At 39.4% G+C, this 27,486-nt stretch overlaps 1 protein-coding gene across 4 annotated transcripts in view; it reads right to left on the bottom strand.

The window, feature by feature from the left end:
* Positions 1-26,709, bottom strand: part of CRBN (cereblon) — a 40,845-nt gene extending 14,136 nt beyond the window's left edge. The window contains exons 1-7 of one of the 4 annotated variants that reach the window (XM_032784180.2): positions 26,291-26,709; positions 19,968-20,077; positions 18,309-18,511; positions 16,676-16,825; positions 10,805-10,967; positions 1,605-1,667; positions 574-658 (exon numbers count right to left, since the gene is read on the bottom strand). In XM_032784180.2, coding sequence (XP_032640071.1) covers positions 574-658; positions 1,605-1,667; positions 10,805-10,967; positions 16,676-16,825; positions 18,309-18,511; positions 19,968-20,077; positions 26,291-26,357 — 841 coding nt within the window. In that variant the 5' untranslated portion in view covers positions 26,358-26,709. The remainder of the gene's footprint in view (positions 1-573; positions 659-1,604; positions 1,668-10,804; positions 10,968-16,675; positions 16,826-18,308; positions 18,512-19,967; positions 20,078-26,290) is intronic. The other 3 variants (XM_032784181.2, XM_032784182.2, XM_075073240.1) reach the window with 3 other exon arrangements.
* Positions 26,710-27,486: the final 777 nt, after the last annotated feature.

The raw sequence follows: 27,486 nt of genomic DNA, 5'->3' as shown, positions 1-27,486 counted from the left end.
ATATCATTGGAAGGATAAGCATTTTCTGTATGCATTCATTTCTGTAGGGTTCCTCCCCCCGATTTGTACACAGAACAAAAACATACCCAACAATATTCACACATTTCAGTTTTGATATACTCAAGTGATTTTTATTTTTTAAAACAATATATAAAAATCAGCTGCCTTTAACCAGACTTTGGAATTTATGCTGTCATAAGGTAATGGACTTTACTGTATTCATTCTTGTCCTTAAGTCATCAAAGCACTGTTAGACCACAGGACAAGCACAGGCCTGATATACTACTACAGTCCCATCTCATGGTCAGTCAGAAAATTAAAAGGCTGGACTTTCCAGCTTTAAACATTAAATTACTAGCAGTTCAGAAAACAACTGCTGAAAGTCTGTTGGAAAATTTTTGATAAAGGTGCTTTGTTAATGGACCAATACATGCTTTCAGTACACATAATCTCTTCCCAGTAGTCGTCGTGGGCTAACCAGCAAGAAGAAAAAAATTGATCATTACCTTTAACAAAATACGAGAGGAGAAAATACAAATTTGCTGAAAAACAAGCAACATAATTTTACAATACCTATTGGATTTGATGGAAGAGATTCATCTTTAAGATTTTCATCCCATTCATGTAGTTGCCTCTTGACTCTTTCCATTAAGGTTTCCTTTCATTAGAAGAAAAGCGTAATTTAAATACACATTTTTTCCCCTTTAAAATAAAAGCAAAATGGGGAGTGAGCTATTGGCCTCTAGTGGACATTCTCTTTTAAAAAACTTAGCACAAAAAGACAGTTTATCTATAGGGCTACATATTTTAAGCTAACAAGTTAAAAATCAGCCAAGATTTCCCATCAGGCAAGGTGGGGACACTTCTCAGAAACAAGAGAACAGATCAGGTTTTGGAAAAGAAATTAACTACCTTTAAAGGATTTCTATGCTATGGTAGTATTAGGGTAGTTAGTAACAGAACTACCCCCCTCCCTCCTCTTGTGACAGGACACAAGGAGTGAAATCCTGGTCTCACTGAAGTCAATTTCAAAACTTCCACTGACTTCAGTGGGACCGTAAGATTTCGCTGATGAGGTAATACACTAACAGCTAGGGCTGGTAGTGCTCAAGTTCTTCACAGGATGTCTATTCTGTTTTGTTTATAATGATTGTGGTAAAGATTAAGCAGACTTTATTGGGAAGGAGGGGAATACCTGATTAATTTAGGGCTGATTAAGGATTCTAAATGTGTAGTTTTTAATTAAAGTGAACCTTTCAGTACTGGATCAACTATTGGGATAGGTCATATTCGGTGGGGGTCCACGGTTTCTACTAATTCATGTACAAAGACTATAAGATAGCAAATAAAAATCCAAGCTACTTGATCTGGAAATAAACACAAAAGTTGTTATTGTGTTAAGTATTTTTGCAGTAAATATGTGTAAGTTTGTTAAAGATATATTAAAATGTGTGTCATTTTGGCTAATATTTTGATAATGCCGCAGTCAGTACTTAAAAACACAAAATAAAATAGATTATATGGTTTTGTGCTACTTAATAATGAAATACCCAAAAGCATAAAATTAATTATAGATACCTAGGTAAGATCTGGTTTATACTTACAGCATCATATAAAGAGTAGAGCCATGGAGGCCAAGAAGTCAAACTAGCACAATGAAACTTTCGCTGAAACAGAAAACATAACATTTACCTTTGAATCATAACACTTCTATACATCTTGTACAAACAGATATAGGGGAGGGAGAGGAGAAATGATCTAGGAAGACATCTACTTATTTAAAAATGCCATGAAATGTCAATCAACATAACACCATTGGGGACTTGTTAGCATATTCAATCAAAAAATCTCAAAATATTTTGCCAATGCATTAAGATCCACACAACCCACGGTGTAGATTTACAAATAAACAAACAGAGATTAAATCTCATTTAATGACAAATAATCAACAAGCAGACGTGGTCTTTAAAGATACATCATCACCTTCAAATCCAGTCAGTTTTATAAAAAGTTATCAGTAGTTTCAGGTAGTGTGCCAGTCCATTAGCCCATTGTTAATTTTTGTGGGTTTTACAAGCACTTTTTTGTATATTAAACATATTTATCCCTCAGCCCTGTAGTAATCTAGCAAGTAGATCCAAAGAGTGCTTGCTCATGGTAAAACAGTTGTTGAGTAAGGACATTTCATATTAAATCAAAAACTGTGGTCAAGTCATGAGTCCATTGCTATCTAAACACTAACTGAAAGGCAAAAATATTTTTATGTGGCAAACGTCAGTGCTAAACATTTTCAAGACTGCTTACCAAATATCAATGCTTATTCCCAATCTATTGGAAGCCATTTAAACAACATAGGCACTTATTGTTTCAATTTAGATATATTAAGAATGGCATAAAAATACTTATACCATACAGTGTTCTGTAAAGGACAACTGAGGTTCAAATGGAGTGGAATGGGAAAGATGTGTCAAAAGATGAGGAAAACTTAAAAGCACTGGGAATGTATTCACTCAAGGTATAATGAGTAACATTACTGAAGTGCCTTTTTAAAATCAAATATTGCATTACTGATACCATGATTGTGGTATAAGACCCTAAAAATAGAAACAGAACAGATTTTACCCTACTCAACAGACTGCACACACACACACAAGCAGTTTGAGATGTAGAACAAATCACAACCACAATGATTACAGTAAAATTCTATGGTCAAGAGTGACTGGTGTTAGCTGACCTGTTCTCAAATGTGAAAACAAGTAACATGATCACTTGATTTCTGCTCTACAGAAATGGCACTACTACATACAGAGTGGATTCAGAGAAACAGCGTGAAAGGGAAAAGGCTCAGCAACATCACCTCTCATTGTTCAACCTGTCCAACAGTAATAGTTTTTCAGTTGTTCAAAAAACAAATCAAATCGAATGCTTGTTTCAAAGAATTAACAAAAGAATGACAGAGATTAAGAATACTAGCAATAATGAGGAAGACACAGGCTACTTCCTGGGAATTAATGATTCTCTAGGAAGGCTGATGCCCCAACACAAAAAAAGGATATCTATTATGACTGATTTCTGCAGTGGAAATACTTTGGCCATTACATACTTAGAGACCTTTTACTGAGATACTGAACTCAAGTACACGAGACTGGCATTTTATTTTATTTCTTTATTTAAAGAAACTAGTGTGGGTGTCTTCATAGTTGCAGCTACCGCAATAGTCTAGCTAAAAATCTGTCAGCATTTAATTATAAGCCCTTATTTTCAGGGATATTACTAGGTCAAATAATCTTCCTTCAGAAATCTTGGCATTTGAAGGTACCAACCCAAAAATTCCTTGTTCATTTTTATTCTAATAATTTGAAAACTTTATATTGTTCACTGACATAAGAGAAATAAGTATGGTGGGTCTCTGTCCATTAGCAAATGGACAAAGGTTTACTCTCTAAAAAACAAACACAACAACGAATCCTAACTGGGACCTTTGGCCTTGTCTACCCTAGAAAGTTCCATCGACGTAAGCCACTTTGTGTCTACCTAGTTCTGCATGTCTACATTTCAAATTTGTCTTCCATTAACACAGGGGTCGGCAACCTTTCAGAAGTGCTGTGCCGAGTCTTCATTTATTCACTGTAATTTAAGGTTTTGTGTGCCAGTTAATACATTTTAACTTTTTTAGAAGGCCTGTTTCTATATGTCTATAGACAACTAAACTATTGTTGTTTGTAAAGTAAATAAGGTTTTTAAAATGTTTAAGAAGCTTCATTTAAAATTAAAGTAACATGTAGAGCCCCCGGACCGGTGGCCAGGACCTGGGCAGTGTGAGTGCCACCGAAAATCAGTTCACGTGCCGCCTTTGGCACATGTGCCATAGGTTGCCTACCCCTGCTCTCCATTAAGCCAACATAGTAACACCACCTCCCTGAGCAGTGTTGAGCCATGGTCAATGTACTGAGGTCGATGCAGCATCAGTGTAGACACTGTGTTACCTATGTTGACCCTAACAGTCCTTCCAGCAGCTGTCCCACAAAGCCAGACACTAACCACTCTGGTCACAACTGTGAACTGCACTGCCCAGGGGTCATGAATCATAGAATATCAGGGTTGGAAGGGACCTCAGGAGGTCATCTAGTCCAACCCCCTGCTCAAAGCAGGACCAATCCCCAATTAAATTATCCCAGCCAAGGCTTTGTCAAAGTGGATTCTACCACCTCCCTAGGTAAGCCATTCCAGTGCCAAAGAACAGAAGCCAACACCCCCTTCAAAATCAGATGAATTTTTGAAATGCCTTTTCCTGATTGTCCATTGTGGCGAGCACATCTAGCAGCTATGTTGTTCGGTGCAACTACCCAGATGACCATGCCAGCTACATGTCTCAGATGTGCTCCAGCTTAGAGCAGACAGGACATATTGGCCTCCTGGGCAAAGAGGCAGTGCAAGCACAGCTATATAACATGGACATCTACAAGCAGACTGCAGGTAGATGCAGGAGAAAGAGTACAACTGAGATCAGTACCAGTGCTGCATGAAAAACAAAGGAACTGTGTCAGGCATACCAGAAGAGGCCAACAGTCAATCCAGTGCTGAGCTAGAGACCTGCAGCTTTTACAAAGAGCTGTAGGCCATATTGGCGGAGACCCCACCACCACCCCACACGCTGCTGTGGATACCTTTTAGGAACCCAAATCACAGGCCCCAGACATGAACAGCAAGAATAGGATGGGAGGAGGGAGTTGAGCTATACCGCAAGCCAGGACCTGTTTGAGATTCCACCGATGTCCAGTCTCTAATACATTCTGAACAGCACTGGAACAAGATAGTTCAAGGTCAATTAAAAACTCATTGTCCTATCACTCCATTGGCGAGAGCTCAGGTCTGGATGACTGACTTGATCATCTCTTAGAGTCAGCAAATCTGGAACAAGAGGTAGTCTCTCGCAGATCCCCGCTGAAAAGCACAGAAGGTCTGTGAACCGTTGCTGCCTGGGCCATGTGGGTGCCATTATAATGGTCTTTGCCTTGCCCTGTTGGGGTTTTTTTTTTTTTTAAACTTTGAATCCAGCATATTAGATTTATAAGAGAAAAGGCACAGAAGAGACACTGGCTCCAGGACACGAGGAATTCATCCAAAATGTGTCCCATTGCTTTCAAACAAAGCTTTTGACATTTTGCATTCTATTTGGTTGTAAAGAAGTGACGGTGTCCTCAGCATGTGGAGATTTCCTGTATCACTGATGTTTTCAGTAACCACTCATGGGGTATCTACTGGGATTTGCTGAGTTGGTCCATCAGATTCTTGTTCTTCCCTGAGAGATGCATAACTAGAGGGTCTGTACAAGAGAATGCACCATTCCCATAAAGCCATTGCTTCCCTGCAAAGATGAGAAGAATGGAAATGCCCTTCTTGTTTATATAAAGCATTGTGGTGATGTTTCCATAATTACATGGACAACTTTATGCTGGAGATGAATAAAGAATGCTCGTAATGTCCAATAAATGACTCTGAGCTTTAGAAGGTATATATGTAACTCTGTCTAAGGCTACGTCTACACTACAGGATAAAATAAAAAATAAAAAATTAGCTTAAACGATTTTATAAAATAGATATTATAAATCGATTGTGCGAGTGCACGCGGCCACACTAAGCACATTAATTCAGCGTGTGCGTCCATGGTCCGAGGCTAGCGTCGATTTCCGGAGCAGTGCACTGTGGGTAGCTACTGTAAAATAATGAGGCCAATAACGTCGATTTGCGTCCACACTAACCCTAATCCGATATAGTAATATCGATTTTAGCGTTACTCCTCTCGTTTTGTAGGAGTACAGAAATTGATTTAAAGAGCCTTTTAAATCGATATAAAAAGCAGTATAGTGTGGACGGGTGCAGCGTTAAATCGATTTAACGCTGTTAAAATCGGTTTAACAGCATAGTGTAGACCAGGCCTCAGAGGAATGGCAACGTCCCCACACTGTGAACCTGCTGCAGTGAACACCCCATTTTGTGTTACATGCATCTGTAGCACTTGTTATAAATGGAACAGGAAGATTGAACAATAAGGCTGTTACAAGGTTGAGTTCACCAATCTAAAGATACTGTATTAGCACTTTCTTTAGAATGGAAAGCATTTGATTCACTAGGTATGTACCCTGTCTGTAACTGTTTGACAGCCAATATTGTAAAGGACTAATACTGAGATGTACGTGTGACACTGCCAGACCAGATGCTAGTTCTTGCCCAGGCTGCAGGCATTAGCTAAGAACTGATAGCCTCGCAGCTGGGGACCAGACCAGGTCACCAATGTATTAGTTTTGCTCTTATAAGACCGTACAGTAGAACCTCAGAGTTACAAACTGACTGGACAACCAAATGCCTCATTTGGAACTGGACATACACTATCAGGCAGCAGCAGACACACACACACAGCAAATACAGTACAGTACTGTGTTAAATGTAAACTACTAAAAAGAATAAAGGAAAAATTAAAAAAGATTTGACAAGGTAAGGAAACTGTTTCTGTGCTTGTTTCATTTAAATTAAAATGGTTATAAGCAGCATTTTTCTTCTGCATAATACAGCTTTGAAACTTTACTAAGTCAACGTTCAGTTGTAAACTTTTGAAAGAACCACCACAATGTTTCCTTCAGAGTTACAAACAACCTCCATTCCTGAGGTGTCATAACTCTGAGGTTCTTACCGTATATTAAGTCTCCCAAATTCTTTATGGTATTAGCAAAGTGCATTTGACTAGTAAGGCCAGAGTATTGGTCCATAACCTGTGAGTGACTCATGATTGAATATTAGACTATAAGAGATCCAGCTCTGTGGGAAAACAGATGTCCAGGAAAGATTTCCACTACATTCATCATGCTCCAATACGTCTGTTAGTTTCTAAGGTGCCACAGGATTTTTTGCTGCTTTGTCCAGGAAAGAGACACCCTCAAACTACCAAAAGAGTCTACAGAGATATAGGAAGGTCTGTTTGGAAAGGAACAATTATTATTGCAGATGCTTTCTGCAATGATGAAATGGGGATCCATTAAAAGATATCTTGGGGAACTGCCAGTTGTCAGGAATAGTGACTTGGTTAGAATTCGCTTTCTGCTTATCAAATCTGTAGCCTACCAATACCATAAAGGAAATTCCATAATTAATGAGGTAAACAAAAACATTAAAATATAACATATGGCAAAAATCAACCATGGGAAAATATTTTTTCCATCCATAAAAGGGGTTCTCTGTTTCGTACCCCATTAAAAAAAGATGGACATATTAAGAATTAGATAGGAAAATGAAACCTGCCATCATCACAACAGTTACACAGGGGAGACACACAAAGGCCAGCTCTTTAACTTACACCAAAGGTGGTAATATATCTTTTATTTCTGGATGGTGTTGAACTAATATGTGATTAAATCTTTGATTAAATAATTCCATTTGAGCTTGTTATTTGACAGTCTCAAATGGTTATTAAATTCAAACATGCAGCAACAGCACAGACTGATTGGATTAGCAGAGTGATTGCATTAGCTACTGTAATTTGAGCTCTTGCATTATTAGCTTGAGCATCAGCATCACTTGACCTTCAACTCACTTCCTTGATAGGTCAGCTAGGTTGATCTTAAAATACCTCTTAATTTAAGGGAGAGATTTTTGTATGTGGACAGGAATTGAGTTAGGGACAAGACTTGAGTCATAACCAGAGCTAACTGTGCTGTGAAAACACAACCTTAGGTTCTTTTGAAATGTTTATATTGTAGATTATCCCAATTTCAGCCATTGGCACAGCTGCAATGGTGCAACTCCATGGCATAAGGAAGGAGAGAGGATTTGCACCAGTGGAGCATACTCAGGGGAAATGAATGAAATTGAAGTTAAATTCCCATTAGTCATGATCAACACCTTATTAAAGTACAATAGCGGTTTCTCCTCTTCTCTTTTTAAAAAAAAGTGAATTCAATTCTAAAAGCTAAGTTACAACAGCATAAAGCTGCATTTTTAAAAAGAGAAGGAAATAAAATAGTTAAGATTCTCATAGAAACACCAATTCATATATATTATGCCTTCTTTCACTCGTTATTGGAACTTACAGACAGAGCATATGTAACATAGACAAATAACGGTTTCTGTGTGAACTTTATGCTTTGCATCTCCTGACTTTTAAATATGTAACCTTAATGTTGCATTAAATCAAATTAATTTTCTGAATTTAAATTTCAAAATATGTAACCAAAAATTATATATTAGCTCTTCTGAAAATGAAATATTTGTATTGAACTTATGCCAAGAACAATGAAGTAGCATTAGAAGTATATAGAGTTTGTCCAAAACAAATAGGTTAAATATAAATACTGTAGTTTTCTGGTAGATATAACTTACTTCAGTGCCTAATAACCTGTCCAGTATGCAGAAATACTTTTCGTATATAATTTCAAACATGGGTATCATATTGAGAATATATGAAGAGAGATGTAATTACAACACGAATGTGCTAAAAATGGGCTATATTTCCGCTTCTTAGGGTTAACTACCAACTTCTCAGGTGGGAGAATTGAGATGCAAGGGATTTTAGGAGCACTACACACCTGATTTCTTTAGATTCCTGCAGAGGTTTGGTCTTCAGAAAGGCTGGATTTGCATTTTCTGTTGATGAGTTACTTTCTGCAGGTGATGAACTCTGGCCATAAAGCACCTTTTTTCACTGCAAAAGTGTGGGGCAACCTGATTAACATATGCAGGGAGGGAGGGAGGGACTTGCAATCAGCTATGCCCTGTCTTCTTTCTTATTCTTTTCAATAACGAGGGTGAAACAGGATTATATTTAAACAAAAAGGCATTAAGCAAATATCAGTTTGGGATATTCAGGATTCTTCAGAATGCGTTATTCAGAAACGGACATGTTATCATAATTTGCATTGGATTAACACTTAGGGGCCTCTGATCTTAAAACATGACACTGTCAATTTATTAAAAAAAGACCAAGTAACTTCTATTTCTTGTATTATATTGTCAGCCTGTTCATGAACCCCATTTATAAAATTTCCTTTACAGTATTTAGCAGAAGACATTAAAATGCATCCAGCCTATGAGATTGTCGTCTATGGTCTAGTATCAACACTCCTAACATGAGAGGAAAAAACTATGTATTTAAATACAAAAAATTAAGCACAATGGAACCTCACTGATTTGCACTTTGTTAAACTGCTGCAAAGGGAAAGTAGACTTCCAAGTTTGCTGTTCAGTGAGAAAGTAAATACAGAAGTTCTGATGTTGGGGAAGTTGCCTCCCTGTGGATAACTACAGGAATACAGTGTCACCCATGGATTACCTCTCACCCACATATTAAATGCCTGGAAGGAGATTAGACCACTTGCAGATGCTGCTCATGCTCTTCCACTGGTGCAAGTTCTCAGTGCTCCCACAGATCAATAAAACCACAAAAAGAAGCCATCTCTGCCTTTCAGCTGAATTTACCAAGCCACAGAGAAAAGACAGGAAATGATGGCACTCTAAAATTTTTCACGACAAATCAGCTACCACATCCCTCTTCTCTCCTACAGCCAAATCAAAGCCACGGCACCAGCATCAAGGCAGGAGCAGAAGCAGTAGTAGCAGCACTGATGGTCAATAGTTTTCAAGTCAAAGCTAAGCCCAGGGCATGTCAAGAAGCCCTTCTATTTGCCCACAAAGAACAACATATCAACTTGCTGACCCTATCCCCAGCTCTCAGTATTCTACAAACCTCACTAATCAGCGTAAGATTAGTGAGGTTCAATTATGTACATGATAAAGAAGTCTAGTTTAGAAAAAACAAACCAGGTACACTTACAGAAATGGCCAGAAAAACAACGCAGAACATTAACATAAGCAAACTAATAAATGTTTGTGTCATGTGGGACTGTTTCTAAAGCTTTACTAAAATCAAGATACGTCACAAGTACTGCTTCCCCTGCATCCGGTAGGCCAGTAATCCTGTCAATGAAGGAAACTAGGTTGGTTTGACATTATTTTTCTTGACAAATCCATGCTGGCTATTTTGTTTAGGTGCTTACAATTTGTTTCAGTATTGAAGTTAGGCTGACTGGTCTATAATTCACCTGAAGTACTAGAAGTCGGGATGATAATGAAAGGGGAAAGAAACTGATGGATGACAGGAACTAACATGAAGGGGAAAAAAAGAAAATCTTAGTAAGAGGAACTAGAAATCAAGCCCTTAGATTTAATTCTCATTAAGTATCAATCACCACAATCTCCTAACACTGACCATCCCAAAAGATAGAATGCGTTTGTAACTGTGTCTTGGGAGCCTAGGATTCTTAGCTTACATTTTTTTTTGTTATGTTTAAGTGCCACCACAAACATTAATAGATTTTATGTGGACTTAGCCACATAAGCTATGTAAATAAAAAGGCACTCTTACGCCTAAATAAGAGTGTCCACATGGGGAGTTATGCCAGTATAATTATAGCAGAACAACTGTAATAGTATAGTTCTGCTGGTGAATTTCTCCATGTAGTCAATCCTTATACCTTCCCAGCAATTTAGCAAGATATACACATACAACATTACTTCCCCCAAAGCAATGACATGGTATTTAAAATACAACTTAATTAATCTAATACAAAATGTGTATCTGCCCACTGTTGTCCATTGCTAAACAACCCACACAATCTGCAGCAAAAGCAGAAGGCTGACATACAGGGTCCCAGTTTGTGCATTTTTCTTTAAAGACACACACATAGAACATATTGATTTTTGAAATGCCATAAAAAAAACAAACAAAAAAACCACCCCACAATTAGCTTCTGACCTTTTGATATTTCTGCCACCATTGATGTATATGTTGGTCCTGCCATGGTGTAGGTTTGGAAGAAGGAAATATGTGGCATCTGTTGAGAGACTCCAGTTGTACTGCTGACATAGTCGAAGGCAGCACTCGCTCAGGAAGGATTTGTACTTTAGCCTGCTGTATTCTGATAAAGAAAAAAATATATATATAAAAAATTTAGAAGAGCAACAGTTTAGATTCTACCACCTATGTAAATATGTGCAGAAGAACAAACCTCAATGCAGCACCGTAAAACTTCAAACATGAAGCCATTTCATTAGATTTTTAAAGTTACTTAAGTCTCACTTGTATAAACTGAATTACTGTTGTGACTATATAGCATATAATGTATGTATATGAAAGCAAACAGAACACATCTTTGCTAAATTCAAAAGGTGTGGTCCACCGAAATTTGTTCCAGTTAATAAACAAACCACCAGAAGCACTTTTAGGTGCTGAGTGTATCCCACATTTTCAAAACAACATACTGAATAAAGTATCACTGTTTAAGAACAGTTAGATTTCTTAATCTCTATTTTTTTTCTTTAAACTTAATGAATATTCTGTTATCACACCTTTTTATGCAGGAATGTGGAAACTACTACTTAAAACTTTCAGCATGGTTACTTTCTTCCTTTCTGAGTTAGCTTCCTTTATCATGAGATACAAAATAAGCGTGATCAACATTTTTAAGGGCGTAAGATATGTATCAGAATTGTGATCAGAACTGAAGTCAGGTTGGAAGTAGAGTCACAGCAGAACAGTTTACCACCTCAGCATTATATTTTTAGATTTTTGTCTCCTCAAGTTATTTTTTGTATTAAAGTAACAGTCAGCTAATACATATCAAATTCTCGGAAAGGAAGTTTAGCTGAAAAGCAGTTTGCATTCTTTAAGCCCTAAATCTTATGTGATTAGCTAGAATTCAAAATCGGCAGAAATAAGATACAGACAGTAATCATATTTTTATACTCCACTTATACATCAGGTCACATACTCCCCAAAAAGGCCAATGTACTTAAAAAAACAAGCAAAAAAACCTCCCCCACCCTCCCCAGGAATACTGTTTATTAGGAAAGTATTTTATAAATTCTGTTCTCTTAACAGTATAATAAATCTGTGAGGTTGCAGTCTACATGGTTTTATAAAAATATGCTAATGAGTGAATATAATGTAACTGGAATATGCTTCACGCAAAAGGTCTCTTGTAAGGTATCATACAAAGCTTGTTATCTACTGAGTGTGATCATCCTATCTGTATAAATGTACCACTCTTGTAGCTGAAACTAGAAATATGAAATATAACTCTGAGGGCCTATTGTAATTATGCAAAGTGTGGGCCATTAATGGTGGTTTGGAATCTTGATGACTCCCATTAACCAGGACAATTGACCGTAAATGGCTGTGCTTTACCTATAAGTCTTCCTGTATACCTATGTGCTGGCAAGTGGGCAATGAAGTCTTGCAGTGACATGTGATCATGGCACCTGAACTGGAATCCATCTTTAACCTGGTGTCTTTCCATTGTGAAGGAAGGGGTGGGAACCCAGAGAGGGACAAAGGATTCCCACCTTATGCAAAAGATACATAAAGGGACAGAACAAAGAGAGGAGAAGACATCATGAAGAATCCCCTATCTACCACCTGAGCTGGAAGAAGAGCTGTACCAGGGGAAAGAATTGTGCCCAGGCCTGGAAGGTGTCCAGTCTGAGGAAAAAATTTACTGAAGCATCTCTGAGGGTGAGATTATCGATATTCAGTTTGATTAGACATAGATTTGCGCATTTTATTTTATTTTGCTTGGTGATTTACTTTGTTCTGTCTGTTACTAATTGGAACAATTTAAATCCTACTTTCTGTATTTAATAAAATCACTTTTTACTTATTACTTAACTCAGAGTATGTATTAATACCCGTGGGAGCAAACAACTGTGCATCTCTATCAGTGTTACAGAGGGTGAACAATTTATGAGTTTACCCTGCATAAGCTTTATACAGGGTAAAATGTATTTATTTGGGTTTAGACCCCATTGGGAGTTGGGCATCTGGGTGTTAAAGACGAGAACACTTCTGTTAGCTGCCTTCAGTTAAGTCTGTACCTTTAGAGCAAGTAATTCAGACCCTGGGTCTTTGTTGGAGCAGACGGGTGTGTCTGGCTCAGCAAGACACGGTGCTGGGGCCCCGAGCTGGCAGGGAAAGCAGGGGTAGAAGTAGTCTGGACACATAAGGTGGAAGCTCCCAGGTGGTTTTTGTGATTCAACCCATCACAGGATCAAGAATGCTAAAATACTAAAATGAATTTGTCAGCTTAAAAGTGTGATTCCACATATTTCAATTCAACAAGAAAAGCATGAGATTTAGATTTCTGCTTCTTTTTTTCTGGTATATTTAATGTGTACTTTCCCATTGCATATTTTTAGTAGTAACTGTTGCCTTGACTACAAATGCTGATCATATTCTAAAGTGATATTTTAATATTTACTGAAGATAAATAATAAGATGAAAGTGAGCAATACAAAAAAAAAAGAATGGCACCCTTTAGTTTTTGATAGTCACTTGATGTGACTTAAAGAATAGGAAGGTTTAAAAACGTTCAAGAGAAATATACTTAGGAAACCTTTGATTTTTAACTGTGGTTCAAAGGTCACTCTAGGGAAGTTTAATACAGCACACTGGAGTTATTAACTATGTATTTGTTGTACAAGGTGTAAGTGCAGGGAACAGTTTCAAATATGTGAATGCCTCCCCAACTATGCAACAAAACTGAACGTGTATTGGAGACTATATTACAAGATCTGAAGCACTACAATAAATTTAATCTTTAAAAAGTTAAAAAATATCTTGTTTGTAGATAATTTTTAGACTCTATATTGAGTTAGTTCTAAAAACCTAAAAAACAAATTCCTTAAGGTTTCATATTTTCTTGATTCATATTTTGCTGTGGGATAATAAACTTTCTCGGCTTTCTGACCTAAGAGGTGAAAACATTATCTAAAAGTTGTAATTGCTATAGTAAAAATTCTAGCAGCAGAACACAACAGCTGTATCTTTGCCACCTCCAGATAGTCAATTTTCATAACAGATGTGATTGCTACTGTGGTTAACTGTGTACTGCCATCTTGTGTTCAAACAACAACTTTCAAAATTCAAATGATCAGTGACAGATAAGCAAAAAATTAGAGGGTTAGGAAGAGCAGAGCAGTATTGGCCTTTGTAAATGGCAACAAATTATTTAATCTTTTACTTAAGGTTACTGTAAAGTAACAGAATAATTAGTTAATCAGATTGCTCAATTAGCTGATATTCTAATGCCTCTTTTTAAAAAGAATGTTGCTGTACTGAACAATGAATGCAAACATTTACTTTGTTCCTTTTAAGTGGGTGGACAGGAAATCTCATTTCTAAATGTAAATTTAGAAATGAAAATATTATTTGTATTTTGTTACCACTCATAGTCCTCAGTAGGGGACAGTGAAACACTCTGTACAAATATATAGAAAAACACAGCCTCTAACTCAGAGTGGTTACATTTTAAATAAAGACAAGATCCAACAAGGTGTAGAACTTAATTGGAGACATAAGTGTTGGAACTAGGGGTGTAGGGGTGCTGACGCTTGAAGTGGTCTCCACTGTATACAGGGCTGACAGTTTGGTTCAACGGCTCTGAGCACCCACACTATACCAATTGTTCCAGCACCCCTGATAGGAGAAAGAGAAAGTGAAATACATGGGTGACAGTACCGGGAATACAAGGTTGCATATATTCTCAACTGAGTGCACAATTTAGAAGTGTTTAATTTTTTTTTTTTTTTTAATAAGCAGACAAGACGTCTTAATGAATCGCCTACAGGCCACCAATCTAGCCAATATCATTCTGTAGTTAACCACAGGCATCATAATACAGGACAGAGAACTTCCCTGCAAATTGATTAGGGAATAGCATTTAATGCATAATGGGCAGCAAGGAAGAAGATGAGAAGTGATTATGGGAGAAATGACAAGCTGGTACAAGAGGCTGACATCATTGGTGGAGTGAAGGAGATGAATCACAAAGCAGTGAGATAAGATAAGAAATTGATTACATTATGGGAAAGCTAAACCGTGAACTGGGAAAGTAAAGGAACAAAAGTTAGTGTTTGATGCAGTGGAGAAGGAGGCGCCAATGGAGTAATTTCACACTGAATGCCCAGAAACAAGACTCTGATGCAGAGGGGATCAGGGTGGGTTGTGAAATACAGGTTTCCATCACATCTCGAAGAACCAGTTACAACAAATACCCATTTTTTCTTCAAGTAGATGCAGCTGTGTATTCCACTTAGGTGACACAAGCAGAAGTGCCTTGTCCCCCAGCTGCAGCAGGCAGTGCTCAGAGTCTACCTAAACTCAGACTGCAGGACCTCACTACCAAAGGTTGCATCCACTGTGGAATATGATGTTATGGAGTAATGGTTTGTGAACAAATGTATCAATGACCACATAGTGCCCTTGCATATTTCCAATATGGAAATGTCACTGAGGAACGCTATGGAAATTGCTTGAGTCCTCACAGAACAAGCTCGCACCCACTGAGCAGACGTATGCCATCTTGATGCAGGATGTTATCCATTTGGAGACAGTCTGCGAAGAGACTGTTTGAACCCTCATGTGGTCTGCATATGACATAAACAAATGATGCAAAGCACAAAATGGTTTAGTCCCATCCAGATAAAAGGCTCAACATTGCCTGACATCTAAGGTATGGAGATACTGCTCGTCTGGAGCTGAACGCAATTTAGAACAAAAAAACCCCACAGGTAAATATACTGACTATCTCAAACGAAACAGAACGAGGGTTGCCTGTGCAATTTTAATTTTTCTTGTGAGTATGTGATTACATGATCACATACTACTTTTTCCACAGGACCTCAGAGACTTAGTCAGGAAGACAATGAGGAATTCACAATTAGTAATCAAGTTTGGTTTAAGTGACTTGAGTGGCATCACACATGAACTCCATCAGAGGCAGGGATAGAAACCAGTTATCCAGGGCAACACTCAGCTGACTTAACCATGACATTCTTTTTCTTCCTGTAATCCCCTATCTCATTCACTACAAACATTCAAACATTTGCAACAAACCAGGGGTCCTACAGGCAATAGTCTCCTTCACTACACAACCCTGATTCACCCTCAAAGCAGGTCCATTCTCTGTATTGAAAGAGGCAGGGGTTCTGTGGAAAAAATTGTCTATAATTACATTATCACATACTATTTCATAACATATGTGTATAATGGGGATATGTGCAGAGATGGAATTTAGCTGCTAAAATCTAGGAAATCTCTACTGAACAAGTGAGAACTGCGATTTTTCAAGGGCTTATAACTTGACCAAATCTTGGTGTGCTTTCATGGGGATGGCAAAAAGCACATTCCTGACACAAAGGCCATGCCCTTGGCCAAATTTCAAGTCCCTGTTCCAAAGCAGCGGTGGGTAAATCTTTTAAAAGAAGAAGTTGCCAAAAAAAATTAACACAGCAAACCAGTGTATTTTTCCTCAGCCTCAGTTTAGAAATGGATGAACCATTTTGCGGTTAACATTTTGTAAAGTTCTAGTCTACTGAAAACAAGGTCTTATAACAGGCAGCATCAGACAACCTTAAAAATACAGCCTGATCAGTAATGACTAATCAGTTCAGTGACCCTGAGAGGCATGATTTCCCAGCACTACAGTTAAAATGTTGCATTGGGAAGAGTACAAATTTTCTTCAGAGAGAAAATTTCTTCAGAGTCATATTTTACCAACCAATTACAAAAAGTGCTGGAAGTCACTAGTTTAGCTGAACACAGAGATGCATACATTATCTATTTTCTTACCCATCTGACTGAGTTCTTATTTCAAGCACCTTGAACCTCTGTCTTCCTATTGCTTTCACTTTGACTGTTTCAATTTCAAACTCCTGTTCTTCTCGGTAGGCATATATTTCGGCTGTTGTTCCAAAATGTGCTTCCCTTTCACGTACATTGCTAAAAAAGAGCATAAGATACACATTGTAATCTGTACAGTAGGTAGTGTTCACTCAACTTCCATTAACCCTCCCATCTTCATTTTTCACTCATTCATCACTTTCTTAAAAAGTCTCCTTTAGAGCTGAAATTATCCATGCTTCGTCTTAGCCTAAAACTGTTTTTGTTTTTAACTTTGAGGAGGAAAATCTCTTCAGCTATCTGAATTATTACAAAGGGGAAGCAATATTTGTTTTCATTTAAAAAATAAAGTCTAATTTTGTTTATTTTGTGTGTTTACCAATGATTCAAAAATTACTTAGCAAAAAACCCCTTCAGACTCAGCACACAGCTCATCTGCAAGGAGAATGTTATGATGTCATGGCAGAATCAAACACAGTTCTCTCTTTAAAACTGATAATGAACATACTAACAAATTCTTAAGACTGTATGGTTCTGAAAATAGCGTCTCTTGCCCCCAGTATGATCTAGTAACATCTCTATTGGGGGAGAGGGGCGGGGGGCTGCAAATTCTTAACCAGTCTGGGCAATACATAGGCAGGACATGATTCTGAAGTGAGGAACCTTTGTTAACGCTCCCAAGATTGCTGGAGTTTGAGAAGACCTTTAGATATTGAGGGGCTGCAGTGGCTTCTCCCCACATCAGCTACTGTACAGAAAGCAAACCATATTTCTACTTCTTTCTAATCCCTCGTGGAACACCTCTTTGGCTGGTGCAGGTGGGGAGTGAAAGAGGGAAGGAAGGAGGAGCTATTGCAATTTGACTGTTTTAACTAGGACTCATGGAGATTCTTATATGGTGGTGAGGCACGTGGCAAGAACAGCATCTTTCCAGGGTACACTGCCTATGACAGGGGAAGAGGGAAACACGGGAGAAAACGACAAGGGACAGCTAAGAACCAAAGCAATGAGAAAAGACTGACATCTTGGCGTGCGCGCACACACACACCCCCCCCCCCCCACTATCTTCTCATTTGCCTTAGCTCTATTTGAATCATATGTCTAAGTATGTTACATACAAGTTATGCGGTCTGTGGTTTTAATTCCGGGAAAAGAGAATCAGAAATACATTCTTTCGATTATACATGCAAAACACACTTTTAAATAAATAAAGTTCTAGAAAATAAGAAGCTAACCTCTGGTTTGTGTCCTTATGTTCCAGACCCTGAGACTTTTCATTTTAAGCAAAGAGGGGTACAACATTCAAACATTTAATTAAACCAATAAAATATTCACATAAAACCCCCCCAAAATGTATTATCCTCCATATTTCAAAGGGGATTATGTTTGTGATGTCATGAAACAAACCAATTAAATCTTTACATAATTAGGCAAAACTGATTTTCTAACACACAACTCTTTAAACCATTAAAGCATGTTATATATTGCAGAAGTGTTTCAGCCATATGTTTTTAATATTCTGCCCAAAGAAACCAGTGCAAAACATAAGCTTCATAGCATCAGTAACTACTGAGTATTTTACCTGTATGCAAGAACAGCAAAGGTTCTGTCTTTCTGAATTAAATTCCGCACCATGCTAATCTCTTGAGGGCGAAAAAGCTGAAGAGGCAAGGTTTGTCCAGGAATCAACATCACTACCACATGGGGCAACACTGGAATCATTTGACAGCTGTCGTCATCATGCACCGTTCTCCCATGAAACTCTTCCATATCAGAACCCAAATACTATAAAGCAAAAAATATATATATCACAGCATATTGCTTTTGAGAGCTACAAGTTTTGGCGCTTAATAGGTATAAAGCAAGACCAAATGTCTAGCCTGAGGAGATGACAACATAATAGTATTTGCAAAGTTTCTAAAAATATTGAACAATGAAGGAATAAAGATTATAAAAAACTGGTTCTAATGGATTAATACAAGGGTTCTTTGTGGACTGCATCTTAATATTAATAGGTCACCTTCCCTCACATTCACAATCATGTGTACCCATCTTATATTTGGCAACTATACCAATTGCTTAAATGGAAAAGTAATATTATTAGGAAAATACATAATGATCTAACAGCTAGAAATGAGCAAGAGAACCATTGCCAAAAGATCAGTCAGTTCCCTGCAGCTCATCAGCAAGCACGCCATAAGGGGCTTCTGGCCTGCAAGCTGCACTTAAGTTACAAAAATGCCCATCATCAGAGGAGGTAGCCGTGTAAGCGACAAAGTTCTATGGCACCTTATAGACTAACAGATGTATTGGAGCATAAGCTTTCATGGGTGAATACCCACTTCGTCAGCATGCATTCACCCACGAAAGCTTATGCTCCAATATGTCTGTTAGTCTATATGATGCCACAGGACTCTGTCGCTTTTTAAAAATGCCCATGGATTTAGTAACACTCTAAGAGAAGTGGAAGAACGACAGTGCAGGAATCCTGCAACATTTTAATGTCAAAGGAATATTTTACAGGTTGTTCTTCTGGCCTTACAATAAACATAATTTTGCACATTGCAATCTAGAGATGGTGCCCATTCAAGTTTATGAAAACTTGAGTTTTTACTGTGTTTGATTTTTTTTAAATGCCTGGCCTTTTCAGCATGTAAAAACTTTGAATTATATTTAAATTGAAGATTTTTCAATTAGTTCTGAAACTCTGATATACTTTTGCTGGATGCGTTAAGTCTGTTATTTTCAGACAGAACTGGCATGCCAGAGGCTAAAGCCATGAACACTAACTGCTTTGTCAAAATGCCACAGCCTTACTCTGGAAGACCCACTTATACATGAGAGGGTGGTGGCTTCAAGTAGCCATTCAATTCTACGCTGAAAATAAGGGTGACCGCTGCGGCCATTCTTAGGATATAATCCCATATCCATTAAGTATATGATGGAGATCACCAACTAGAACTGTGCTAAATTAAATACCCACCATTTGTTTCTTGTAGAAGTTCAAGTTAGTTATATGTACCTAGGGTCTCTATTCCATTACTACTATAACTAAAAGGAGGGATTCCTGGGACAATATTTGAAAGAATAGTCTAAGTAACCTGACAACACTAGGAATGCCACTGCATTTATTCAAAAGCTTTAATTAAATCCAAGCCTTTATATTTACATACAACTGGATCAAAACCTCTTCACAAGGATGCTTAAGATGCTGTGGAAGGCACACAGAAAAACCACATACCACATGGGATGTTGGCAAACTGGTGTCAAAATTAATGTTTGGCTTTTCAGCTTCTTTACTATCTTGATCTTCAACTTCCATTTCAAGGTCATCCTCTTCCTCGCTCTCTGCTAGCAATCAGGAAACAGAATGTCAAGAAGAAACATCATCCAAAAAGTGTCAAGCTACCTTGAAAACGCAAAGCATCAGGAAAAAGAGGATACACAGCATCCCTGGAATATATCCTTCGGTAGGCAAATAGTCTTCATATTTATAAATTGTTGAAAAACAAATAAGTTTTACTTTTATGGGAAACTATTTTCCTGATGTTGCACAGAATCACATTTTCGCAGAAACAGTCGAGAGCTGGTAATATGTTTTCAAGGCACCAAACAGAAAAAGGTGCAGCAATTATTACATTGTCACCAAAGATGTCCAATTATAATACAAAGGAGTAGTTCTTAATTCCAAATTTTTACTCATATTATGTAAGGAAATGAACTGAAGGAACCCAGAAAACTAGGCTATATGGCAAGATGTTTAAATATGTTATTACATTTATAGTACTTTGAAATTTAGACAATTGCATAATAAAAGTTAGTGTAGTATCTACACAAAATGAGTTAAAAGAAATGGCAAGTTCTATACCCACTTGAGCCCTCAGACAATATTTCTGGCCAAGTTTTTTGTTGTTGTTGCTGTTAACCTCTCGTCATTGTGTGAAACACTCACACAAATCAGTATGTGAAACTAAATTACTATGAAGGGAAGCCATAAACTTGATTCTTTAGACATTGCTGTCAAATACAAAAGTAAATATGTAAAACTGGAGGAAAGTAGTAATCTCTTGCATTACAGTAATTAAACACGTTACTTCGAAAAATATTTTCAGACAAAAGTGCGATTTTTAAATTTTCAATGTCCTTTTTAATCCTTTACTTCCACAATCTATATGTAGTAAATATATCTCCTATATAAGAAAAGTATTTAGTGATTCGGTGTTCACAATAGTTACTTCAGTTACATAGAAAATGTGTTTAAAAATTTAAATATCTGTCTACTGTATTAAATGTAAGAGACTACAGTGGAGAAAATCAAAGTAATAACCGTCTCTATAAACTGCTAACTAGTGATCATTCTAGGCATAACCACTGACTATATAATGGCTACTGTTAGTTTATATCGGGGTAGGCAACCTATGGCACACGTGCCAAAGGCAGCACAGAAGCTGATTTTCATTGGCACTCACACTGCCCGGGTCCTGACCATCAGTCCTGGGGGCTCTGCATTTTAATTTAATTTTAAATGAAGCTTCTTAAACATTTTAAAAGCCTTATTTACTTTACAAACAACAATAGTTTAGTTATATATTATAGACTTATAGAAAGAGATCTTCTAAAAACACTACTGGAACGAGAAACCTTACATTAGAGTGAATAAATGAAGACTCGGCACGCCACTTCTGAAAGGTTGCTGACCCCTGCTTTATATCCATATAGTGCAATGAGCTAATTAAACAACACTTCTCCTTTAGTTGAACGACACTCATATCTTTTCTTCAGAAGAGGAATGAAAAATGACCTTCACATGATATATTCATGCCTAGCTTTCATGTAAGGATTTCTAAAATAGATTTGCAGGATTCTAGCAACAAATGCTGAGTAGTGACTCTATTGTAATGGTGCTAAATACATCACTCAGATCTTGAACTACAACACAGAAAGGACCTAATATAAGAAGTGTGACAGATTTCTTGCTCAGCTTTTGTCTTTATAATTAATATGTTCTTTAAAATAAACAAAGAAAACAAAACCAAGTAACAAATACAAACCACAAATATTGACAAAGATCAGCAGCTGCATCTTATTTCGAAATCACAATAAGAGAGGTCAGACTTATAAAAGTAAGATGTCTCAGGATGAACAATTCTATTCTCAGCAATGGAAGTGCAAGCTACATAAACCTTCCCTTACCAAGACCCTGTTGTTTTCAAAAGTGAGGTAAAGGGCCACAATGAGAAAGAAACCAACAGCCTTTCTGGGACTCTGCGGTGATGCATGACAACCTGCATGTCTTTTAAGATATGATGTGTCTGCAAATGATCTTAAAATAAGGTAAATATTGAATAGATTTCAAAAGCAGTGAACATGGCATTTTTCAAATTCTCCTCTTCACCCATCACAAGTGAATGCCACAGATGCAAGCTTTACCAAGTACTTGGCTGATAGTTTTCTATATGTTCCAGCGGACAATTACTCCTCCAAGGGGAAATCTGTGCTACTGCAGGTGCGCATAATTAATAAGCCATGCATACTTTTAATTTTTTTACACAGAAAAAAGCTTCTGCCAAAAAGTTGCTGCAGTTCTGCCCGTTGCTTACCACACGGCACTGTGGCTGGCGCAAGAACAGCAGTAGCTCCCAGCAGAAAATAATTTCCGCAGTTCCACCTTTTGCCCACCAGAAGACACTGTGGCGATAGTCCACAGCAGCAGCTCCCGGCTTGCTAGGGAATAGAAAGAGCCTGCCTTTTTCACAGCACCAGTTAGGCCAGGTCAGGAGACAGGGGCTATGGAGAGACTGACAACATGGGGTGCTGGGCAGGACAGGGACTCATAAGGGCTAGTAGGGAGGACAGATTACGCAGCAGGGGCTGAACGGGAGTGGAGGAACAGGGCAACATGGGGGAAGGTGGTTCAGGGACACATGGTGACAGGGGAGGGGGTGCAGAGCTACATAGGGACAGAGGGTGGCTGAGTGGGGATAGGGGGAAGAGGTACACTTCATGGGGACAGTGGCAAATGTGCCTGACTGAATGGGAGAGGCTAGGGGTCAGCCAGGGTCTGCACGGGGGAAGCTCCCTACAATCTCTCCCCTCCACTCCCAAAAACCTGTTCCACACTTTTCCCACCGATACCTAAAACCCTCCAAGTTCACACCCAGGCTCCTTTCCAGCAATTTACTTCTCTCTCCCTCACCTCCTCCATTTCCCCTGACCTCCCCAAGCCTCTGCACTGCTTCTGAGAGGTGCAGAAAATACATTTCTGTATTGTAGTTTAAACGAATTATTACTCAGAGTTCTGTATTAATATGCCTAGTAAGGAATCTATTTGTTAAAAAATATTTCCTGAATCTTTTTTGTTTTCTGTATTGTTACAGACAAACTTGCTGACAAGTATTTTGAACTAAATGACCAAAAATAATTGAAACTGGTATGATTTATTGTGTTATTTTTGATACATAAAATATGCATAATTTTAAAATATTGTGTGCAGAATTTTTATTTTGCTGGTGCAGAATTCCACCAGGAGTAAATTACATTTGAAAATGTTGTGCTAATATATTTTACATAACTTTCCACATAGGAGGAAATTATCTGATTTGTCTGTGTTATGAACCTTGCACATATCACATTTCTCTCTCTCATATGAATATTTTAACAAGCTGGCTCAATTCTAGGTGCAGAATGCATATTAATAGGAAATGATGGGTCTGACAACCCCCAATCTCATTTCCTATTCTGTCTTAACTATATTTTGGAGCTCTAAACACTTAGACGTCTTCCCAGTTATTTTTGAAACACATTTAATTTCTGCTTAGAGTTGTCTCCCACTTTCTCCAGGGAGAAGTCCTGTGTATATTTATAAAATCAATTGTATTCAAGTCAGCATTAGGCCCTCCTTTTTTAAAACTTCATACCCAAAAGATTTTTGCTAGTTGATTCCTTCCATCTAAAAATGATATTCTGGTTTAAATGAACTCTCATTCAGTTATATCACTGGGTAATGGGTTTTTGTGTTTTTTTAATTTTAAAAAAGAGGTAGGGAGAAAAGGAGATGTTTTGTTTGTTTGAAACAGAGAGACTAGAAAGCATAATTTGTAGATTAAAAATCAGTTGTGTCCTCCAAACTTTTGCATAGCATTGCCAAAATATATATTAACTGCGGTGTGCTGGCCGAATGAGCCTGGAAGCCTCTGAGGAATGATGACTCATTTTACTGCAGTAGCACAATGTGAACACCGAAAGAGCATCAGTGTCTTTATTTTCCACAAAATTTTATCAGAAAAAAGTTAGAGGGAAGACAGAAAGAGTACATCTTGCCTTCTCTTACCTAAAAGAAACTATTTGATTTTTCAGCTGAAAGTAAAATGTGACCTTTAGTATATTAAAACTACACTAAAGTCAGGGCAAGTACCCAAGACAATATTGAAACCACATGACAGATCTTACATTTACTTTGTAGAAGGCCGATCACTAATCTAGGTACTCAAACGTAGCTCATCAATCACAAATATTAATGAATTTACTCTCAAAGCCTTTGTGAGGTAAGAAAGTACCTCATTTTATAGCTGGGAAAGGGAGGTTCAGGGAAAAGATTAAGGCAGGAATTTTCAAAGGAGTCTAAGGGAGTTAGGCACCTGACTCACTCAATTTCAATGTCAATTAAGCACCTAATTCTCTGGGCTTATCCACAATAGGAAATTTACTATTATAACTATATCGCTCTGGCTTCCCATGTGGACACATTTAGTCTGGAATAGGAATGCTTTTTTCTAGATTAATTCATACCACTTCCAAACCAACATAAACTAACATGGAGAAGGCACTCATTCCAAAAGAAGTGTGTCCACATGGGGAGTTATAGCAGTATAATTATAGTGGTTTCCTTATGTTGGCAAATTTCCCATGCAAACAAGCCCTTACTCTGCTTTAAAATTCTTATCTTGAGTGGTTCAAGGTCACACAAATAGGAGGAGGAATTGATTTTAGATCTCTTGAGTTAAGTGCTTTAACCATGGTCCATCCCAGCTTCCCTGCCTATTAGTGGGATTTACAGCGTTCAAACTGAAAGTTTCTTCTTGGACTTCAAACTCAGCTACAGATAAAGGTACCTGCAGTTCTCCTTGAATCAGTGCTCAGCATCCCTGTAAATCATAGATTTACATAAATCATACATTGAATATCCAATTCTCTGTTTACATGGGCATGGACTTGATCTAAAAGATAATGTTTCCATTCCTAACTTCTAACACACACTCAATATCTAATTATTTTGGCCTTCTATGCTGGCTCCTGGTTGATGTTTAACTTCTGTACATTCCCTGCTGTAAGTAAGCAGCAAGCCAATACTAGACAATGACATGACATATGAAGGCTGAAAGACTGCAGCTTCATTTGTAAAGCACTGTTTCCTCTGCATATCTTACCCCCTGCTTAAATACTGATTGCAACTACATGAGCAGCAATAAAAAAAATAATCAGAGAACACCTCCTATTTCTGTCTAAGCTTCCTCAATACACACAAACAAAAGCAAAAGTGAAAACAATAGCAGATGCTGCTGTTGCTCCTTCTTCTAAACAAGAGCAGCCCTCTGCCAGGGCTATTCTCCTGGAGGCAGTTTCAGAGCACCCCTGAAACCAGGAGGGACGGCTGTACATAAGCACTCATAAATACCACGTCCTAACACAGCCTGTCTTCCTTCCCCTCCTCAGTGTCCGCCAAATGACCTGTTCTCTTCTCCTTTCCCCTAATCTGATCATGCCTGGTCCCCCACTGAAAAACACCTCTTTTAATATCATGTCCCTCTATTATTAGTATTCTACACTGAGCCCACTATACAGCAATCGCTCCTCCACTGCCAGAGTCCTCAGGTTCCCTTCCTAGTTCTCCCTCCTCTGCTCACCGAGTCCAAGACCTTTCCCTAGACCTCTCACTTGATTCCCCACCATACCAGTGCTGCAGTATTCCACCTCCCAGCCCCACTCCCTATTCCCCAGTGATGTCCCAGGCTTCTGGATCCTGGTGACATTTTCAGAGGCCCCCCCCAAAATGACACCCCACCTTTGTTCTTCCCCTCCCTGCACCACAGACTCCTGCCCCACTGCTTTTCATTGCAGTTCCATACCCCACCATGCCAGATTCTTGCCCCCCCATCCCTCTTACCCCTGTGCCACAGGTTCCTGATATCTCACACATTCCTGACACCCCTGCATCACAGGCCCCTGCCCCCCATTGCCCCCCCGCTCCCTTGTGCCACACGCTCCTACCCCCCACCGGAGCCCTCTGTCCCCCCATCTCACAGGGCCCTGCCCCCATCGCATCCCTCTGTCCCCCATCCCACAGGGCCCTGCCCCCCACCACAGCCTCTTTGCCCCCCATCCCAGAGCCCTGCACCCCACCGCATCCCTCTGCCCCCCATCCCACAGGGCCTTGCCCCCCACCACAGCCCCTTGCCCCCGCGCCCCTCTCCAGCCGAGCTCCTCTTCTCCACCCTCTTGCCCAGCCCGTCCCTCGCTCTCCCCCCGCGCAGGGAGCCTGGCTGGGGCGGCGGCAGCGGCCAGTACCGGGTAGTAGCTGCAGGTGATTCCCCATGTTGTTGTCGGGCTCTCCACCTCCCTCCTCGGCGGCCATCGCTGTTTACCCGGAGAGGAGTCTGGGAAACCGTCAGGCGGGAGGAGGAACCGCCGGGGAATCGCGCTGACTCGCGGCCATGACAAAGGCGAGGCACAGCGACCTCTAGCGCCCAGCGGGGTGGGAGTGGCTGGGAGAGCCGCGGGCCGAGCGCCCCTCACCGTGTCACGTCCCGTGAGGAGCCTTCCTCACGCTACTGGCAGCGGCGGGGTTAACATGGGGCGGGTGCGAGGCGGATCGCGGGGCCGCAGGTGCCGCTTACCGACAGACGGGGCGGGGGGCGGGGAGGTTAATGGCTGATCTCTGCCCCCAGGGCCGCAGGTTCCCTGTGACCGCTTCGTCTCCCCGCACCAGCCTGGACTTGGGAAGAGAGGCGGACGGAGGCAGCCACAGGCAGCCCGCGGCGAGCACAAGCCGCTGCAGCTGGCACCGCTGCTTTTGGCATCAGCTGGTTCCTGTACTTTCCACTATGGGGAGATTTGCTTCAATCCCAGCCAGCCCTTGCCCTCAGTCTCCTTATCGTGGCTTCAGTCCCTCTGCCCCCTTCTGCCTCCCCTAGCCCCCTTACTTCCCTCCCTTCAGTGTCCCTCTGCCTTGCTTTGGCTTTCCATTTAGCCAGTCCACTCCTTGCAAAAGCACCAGCCACCACCAACCTCTTGGGACAAGAAGAAATGCAGCTCTAATAAGACTTGGGCAACCCATCACTGTTGGTTATATTCCTCTCTCCCACCCTTCCTCGCTCCTGGCGCTTTTGATTGTAAATTCCTCAGGGGAGGGACTGTTCGTTATTTTGTACTGTATTTAGCACACTGGACCCCCAAGCCCAGCTGGCCTCCAGGCATAGTAGATGAGCAGAAGGCCTAAAGTAAACAAGCTGCAGGGAGCAAAGTGAAAGTGCACTTAGCTGTGCACTCCTGCTAATTCTTCCTAACATTCCAAAATATGCCCTTTTATTCTCTGCACAGCTAAAACTCTCAGCTCCGATCTTGATTTCTATAACTTCCTTCGTTTAGCCCTTCAGGATACCCATCTCCCTGCCACAATTTCAGGGTAACTGAACTTGTATCATCCCTTTGCAGTCCACTCCCGGAGTCCCCAGTCAAGTCTCAGGCTTCTAGCTGTCAACTGT

This window comes from Chelonoidis abingdonii, chromosome 17 (genome assembly GCF_003597395.2).
Source record: "Chelonoidis abingdonii isolate Lonesome George chromosome 17, CheloAbing_2.0, whole genome shotgun sequence".
NCBI lineage: Eukaryota > Metazoa > Chordata > Testudines > Testudinidae > Chelonoidis > Chelonoidis abingdonii.
This window is presented reverse-complemented; position numbering and strand designations above follow the sequence as displayed.